This window comes from Protopterus annectens, chromosome 1.part1, assembly GCF_019279795.1.
Source record: "Protopterus annectens isolate FY-2018-M chromosome 1.part1, PAN1.0, whole genome shotgun sequence".
Taxonomy (NCBI): domain Eukaryota; kingdom Metazoa; phylum Chordata; order Ceratodontiformes; family Protopteridae; genus Protopterus; species Protopterus annectens.
In genome coordinates this window covers 1,515,283,519-1,515,289,896 of record NC_056726.1, presented here as the reverse complement: position 1 = coordinate 1,515,289,896, position 6,378 = coordinate 1,515,283,519, and the positions used below count along the sequence as shown (strand labels likewise).

General features: G+C 41.0%; 1 protein-coding gene across 6 annotated transcripts in view; it reads right to left on the bottom strand.

The window, feature by feature from the left end:
* The window catches only part of ADGRB2 (adhesion G protein-coupled receptor B2), a 5,411,420-nt gene that overhangs the window by 932,792 nt on the left and 4,472,250 nt on the right, over positions 1–6,378 (bottom strand). For 5 of the 6 annotated variants that reach the window (XM_044082710.1, XM_044082742.1, XM_044082751.1 and 2 more), the window contains one exon: positions 1,188–1,299. In XM_044082710.1, the coding sequence (XP_043938645.1) occupies positions 1,188–1,299 (112 nt within the window). The remainder of the gene's footprint in view (positions 1–1,187; positions 1,300–6,378) is intronic. The other variant, XM_044082734.1, reaches the window with a different exon arrangement.

The window sequence follows — 6,378 nt, the reverse complement described above, 5'->3', positions numbered from 1 at the left end:
AACTCCCCAAGAGATGTAGACATCCTACAGAAAGGCCTCACTGAGACCAATGACTGGTGTTGAAACCATGGCCTTAAGCTTAATGCCATAAAAATGCATTGTCATCCCCTTTGTGAAAAACTTAGTTCCCACTAATTACCACATCGATGGGAGCCCACTGAACACTGAAGGCATTATAAGAGATCTGGGGACACAGGTTGACAGCACCCTCTACTTCGACCACCACATTGCCACTGTGGTCAGAAAGTCCTTCTATGTGGCACATCTCATTGCTAAGGGTTTTTCATTCAGGAAGAAAGAGGTCATCATCTCTCTCTAATCTTCCCTTATTAGGCCAGTCATTGTGTATAATGCCCCATTTAGAATGTAACTCACTAGACACATGCAACAGCTGTAAAGGTCCCAAAAGTGCCACACGGAGGATCTTAGGCCTTAAACACATGTCCTTCACAGACAGACTCAAAAAATCCAGCTATTCTCTGTCTCATATCATCTACTAAGAGGTGATCTTTGCTTGACTTTCAAAGCCATGTCTGATCCAGCTCTTTTAGAAATGCTACATCTAAAGAAATCCCAATCCCTCCACACCACATGCTTCAGAGACCTCAACCTCATTACCACAATCAACAGAACATGCTGGAAGGACAGGTTCATAATCCAGAGACTGCCCATGCTCTGGAATAGACTTCCCATACATGTCAAGCAGAGCACCTCACTGGCCCTCTTCAAGAGAAATCTTGATGAGTGGATGGGAAATAGAAAGTTCACCTCAGGGATCACTCTAGTGGCTCTACTTGATAGAGACACTGGAAACTAATTTTGGGCGGCACGATGCCGGGGCACTTCTATGGACTAGGCTTGTAAAGGCTCCAGGGCCATTAGCCTAGTACACACTTATGAACCTATGAAACTGTGGTAAAGGCTTTAACAAGGAGGCAAACATTCCACAGATACGTCTTTCAGATCATATCCTAACCTATCTGATACTACAGCATGGATTACAATGCCGAATGTAACAGTACAAAATCGAAAACAAATTTATGCAACTGGTACCATGGCAGAGTGGGACATGCATCTGTATAACTAAACATTCATCACACATTACAACATATAAATCTATAAATCTATTTATATGCAGTGTGTAGTGTTGAAAAGAATAAATAAATAAACAACATGAAGTAACTTGCCTCGTTTACCTTGCCGAGCGTCTGCGACTGACCGACCAAAATAAAAACATTCGATGCCAGGATTGACAAGCAGAAGTTCAGCAAAATAATTGATCGCTCAGACTTGATAAACCTGTGCAGATACAAGTTAAACATTTTTTAAATCAATGTATATAACAAGAACAAAGAGAAAAGCGACTTAAAATAGAACTTGACAGACGATACTTACATCCTACACTCTGGTTGCCTTACATTATAACATTAAATATGCAAGTGTGTTATAATTTAACAATTAAAATAGAGACATACTGGTTGGCAAAATAGCATCCCTTCACCCCTAAGGTGTGTCAGTATTCCTGCTTACTGGATGAATTTGATCATTCTGGTTAACAACCTTTCTCACTGCATTCACAGATCATTTTTGTACCTGTCTAATGCATGCTTGCCCTCTCTCATCAGATTTGAGGCCACAACTCTTTTTAACTTATTTGATCATCCCAAAGACTGCCCACACTTCTGTTTTCAAACTATACATTTGTTTTGTCAAAAATCTTTATTAAAAAAAATTCTGTCCAATTGGACTTTCTTTATTTACTCTTGATATGTGATCACATGGTAGGTTTGACTGGGTAGGTGCCCATTTTCAGTGGATACCGGCAAAGAAAAGCTTCTAAGAATTAAAAATGTATTTTAAGAACAATAATTTTACAGGCTTCAAATATAATACAAACATATCTACAGTTTTAATAATTATACCAAATTAGACATAATGCAATAACATTGGTTAAAACAGATGCAATTCATATATGACAATAATTTAATAATAAAGAAAACTTAGCCAATTTAGAGAAATTAAAAGTAAAATTACTACAATACAAGTTAGTATATTTTTTTATTCCAGAACACTATCCAGAAGTACCCCATCCCAGAGTAAACATGTTTTTTTTATTTTATTTTACCTGCTTTGCTCACTTGCTATATGAACCCTGCTGCATAACATGGGCCACCTTTATCTTTCACCTTATTGACCATATTGTTTTTTTACATTTACTACTATTTACCTAACCATATCAAAGTCGCTTTCAAAGTTTTTGGTTCTTTAAACTTTCTCCACTTCAGTTTTCTCAGTATTCCCCTATGTGTTCACTAAGTGAAGTCAGATATATAATTTACACTAATGTTAAGAGCTGTTGCAATTCTAAATTTTCCTCTTTGCAAATCTATAATGTCACATGTTCTCTTTTGCCACAACATTGATTCAGGTGAAAATATCAGTTTCTTCCTTTGGAAGATGTGCATTTGTTGCTAGTCAGTCAGGATGTTATGTACGAAGACATTACATTTTTTTTCCCCATAACAGTAATCCTTATGATAGCTACTAAAAACTTGCCTTTCTTTGTGGTGGATTCCACAGCTTTCCACCTTATTCTCGAAAATGTGCTTCATGTCATAATTCACCGGGGTGGGGATAACAATTTGTGAGTAGAAGTGCAATCCACTCATGAATAAAACTCGTGGAGTTTGTACTCCCTGATTAGTGTTCTCCATTGACAATCACCACTGGTGCAGTTTCTATTTGCCCTCTGCCAGTGACAGCACTTGGTGTGGTATTTCTCTTTCTCTTTGTTTCTGTTAGCCATGGTGTTTGTACACACACTTTTCATAGTGTGAGGAGATTAAAAAAAAAGTTTTGCCAGGTGGATGATTCAACCAGTTTTTTTTTTTCTTTTGCAGTTGAACCTTTACAGAGTTTTTCCTTGGCTGGATATAGACTAACTCTTGGAAGGACACCCATCCAGGCTGATTACTATGTTACTGGGTCAGATTCTTTGCCCGGGCTGTGACAGTCTATGCCCATAGCCACCTTTCTGTTGTCTTTGGTAACGTATTTCAGCATTTTTATAATCATCTAAAAATCTCCCTAATCTGAATTCACACTGCCTTCACCCATATCATATATCTCATTAGTCTTTGAGTATCGAAAAATTATTTCCCTTAGCATTGACATTTTTCCTGCTACTGATACAAAATGGGAGATCTTTTCCCTTGAGAAATACCTCCTAGATCATATATCATAGAATGCAGCTCCTGATTTCAGCTCCCCAAAATGACAACCCCTGAGAGTTTTTAGATTATTACATGAATTGAGTTTACATTTCTCTACTTTTTTTTCAAATTTTCAGTGTGTTTTTTCTGTATACAAATGGGGGGGGGGGGGGTGACTACCCACATGAAATGGGTTTGATAGGCCTTCCCTTGAAAAAAAAATGTAATTTTGTTACAAACAGATTTAGTAGCTGAACTGTTTGATGAGTTTGACTTGCCTGGTTTGCTGTCGGGTGGTATTGCATCAACTTCTCATCTAGCAAAAACTGACAGCACTATAGCTTCTGGCATGCATTGTTCGAAGAACTTATGTGAAGATAGAAATATTAAAAGAATAACTGGATTTGCTTAAAGTCAACATTATTGTAATAATTTAAACTTATTAGAGCTGAAAGAAGACTTAGATGGGGCAACAACCATACAGTGTTTGAAAAGCATCTTCCTGAAGCCCCAGGATTAAACCTGCAAATTCCCATTGGAACAGAGCACAGGGCTCTTCATGCTGTAGAGTAAAAGTCCCTCATCTTCCATCCTGTGCAGTAAACGCCTCTCATCTCCCGTCCTGTGCATTAAAAGCCTCATCTCCTGTCCTGTGCATTAAAAGCCTCATCTTCCTTCCTGTGCAGTAAAAGCCTCTCATCTCCCATCCTGTGCATTAAAAGTCTCTCATCTCATACCCTGTACAGTAAAAACCTCTCATCTCCCTTCCTGTGCAGTAAAAGTCTTTCATCTCACACCCTGTGCAGTAAAAGCCTCTCATTTCACACCCTGTGCAGTAAAAGCCTCTCATCTCACACCCTGTGGAGAAAAAGCCTCTCATCTCCCATCCTGTACAATAAAAGCCTCTCATCTTCCATCCTGTACAGTAAAAGCCTCACCTCCCATCCTGTGCAGTAAAAGCCTCTCATCTCACACCCTGTGCAGCAAAAGCCTCTCATCTTTCATCTCCCATTCTGTACAGTAAAAGCCTCTCATCTCCCATCCTGTGCAGTAAAAGCCTCTTGTCTCCCGTCCTGTGCAGTAAAAGCCTCTCATCTCCCGTCCTGTGCAGTAAAAGCCTCTCATCTTCCATCCTGTGCAGTAGGTTCATAGGTAGGTACTAGGCTATCCGCTCTGGGGCCTATACAAGCCCAGCCAAAAAGGTACCCAGGCTTTTGCCACCCAAGAAAATTACTTTCCTGATCCACTGTCGAGCAGAGCTACAGAGGTGATCCCCGGGGAGAATTTCCCATTTCCCATCCAATCATCAAGATTTTTCTTGAAGAGTGCTAATGAGGAGCTTTGTTTGATATAGATAAGTAGTTTATTCCAGAGTATGGGAAGTCTCTGGGACAGGAATCTATCCCTCTGGCATGTTCTGTTTGTTGTGGTGACAAGGTTTAGGTCCCTAGAGCATGTAGCTCGGAGGGATTGGGATTTCTTTAAGTGGAGCATGTCCAACAGCTCTGGGTTTCACATAGCTTTATATGTTAGGCAGAGATCTCCTCTGAGTAGGCGATATGCGATGGAGTAAAGCTGGAGTTTTTTGAGACGGTTTGTGTAGGGCATCTGTTTGAGGCCGGTAATCCTCTTTGTGAGGTATTTCTGCGGCCTTTCCAGTTGTTGTAGATGTCTTGTGAGGTACATACCAAAAGGGGTGTTGTACTCTATAATGGGTCTAATGAGTGATGAGTAGAGGGGAACAATGACCTCTTTTTTTCTGGATGAGAAACCTTTTGTGATGAGGTGTGCCACATAGAAGGATTTCCTGACTACTGTGGTGATGTGATTATCAAAGGAAGACTACTGTCCACCTGTGTCCCACGGTCTCTTATCACACTGTTGGTGTTAAGTATACTACAGCCTATGTTGTAGTTCATGGGTACAGAGTTTTTACCAAAGGGGATGACAATGCACTTTTTGGCATTGAGCTTGAGGCCATGGCTTTGACACCAGGCATCTGTCTCAGTGAGGTCCTTTTGTAGGATGTCCACACCGTTAGGAGTTTCAATTATGGCTCCTAGTTTGCAGTCATCTGTGAACTTCATTAGCCAAAGACCTTCTGTGTTAGCCTGTACTTCAGAGAAGTAGATACCAAACAGGAGAGGACCTAGGACTGAACCCTGTGGTACTCCACTTGTCACTGGTCTGAAGTCAGATTTGGAGTCTGCTACTTTCACAGTGTGGGTTCTGTCAGTGAGCCAGTTGGCAACCCATCTTGTGACATAGGGATTTATACCTAGTTTAGTTATCTATAATTCCAGAGTGGGGGATGGTGTAGAAAGCCTTGGCAAGATCTAGATAGGCTTGTTTACGGCTTTGGTGACTGCTTCAAAGAAGTCTATTAGGTTTAGGAGACATGATCTGCCTTTTACAAACCCGAACTGGGTGGGGTCCAGAGTTTGGAGATTACCAATGTCTTTGTTTATAAGTTCCATGATGATACGTTCCATGGCCTTGCAGACCAGGCTCGTCAGGCTAATGAGGTGGTAGTTCCCGGGATCCGTGGTGGCTCCCCCCTTGTGGAATGGGATAACCATCGCTGTGCGCCATTCAGCAGGCACAAAGCCTGAGGTGAGGCTATGATTGAACATGGTACTTAGGTGGGGTGCCAGTTCATTCTTTAGTTCATGTAGAACGCAGCCTGGGATGTTGTCTGGTCCCATGGATGCTGTGTTCTTGGCTTTGGAGAGTGTGGTTTTTACCTGTGCAGCCTTGATTACAGGAACTTTGCATTCTTCCGGTATAGAGATGGGCTCTTTAGGGGGTGAGAGGGGGGTAAAGTTAGCACTGAACCTATCTGCCTAGATGTTGGCAATATCAGTTGGGTCTGTATATTTAGTGCCATTGTGCTGTAACTCAGAGCAGATCTAAGTGTTGCCATTGAGATTCTTGACATAGCTATAGAATGCTTTGTGGTTGTCTTTAGAATCAGTGGCGATTTTGTTTTCATAACTAGCTTTGGAGGATTTTATCAGGGATCGCAGCTTCTTACTGAGGCTAACCAGGGAGCTCCTCCACTCATGGGATTTTACTCTCTTTTGCATCAGTTTCTTCCTTCTGTTGTACAGTTTGTTTATGGCAGGGGACCACCAGATTGGCTTCCTTTTTTTGGAGGATAGTGTCT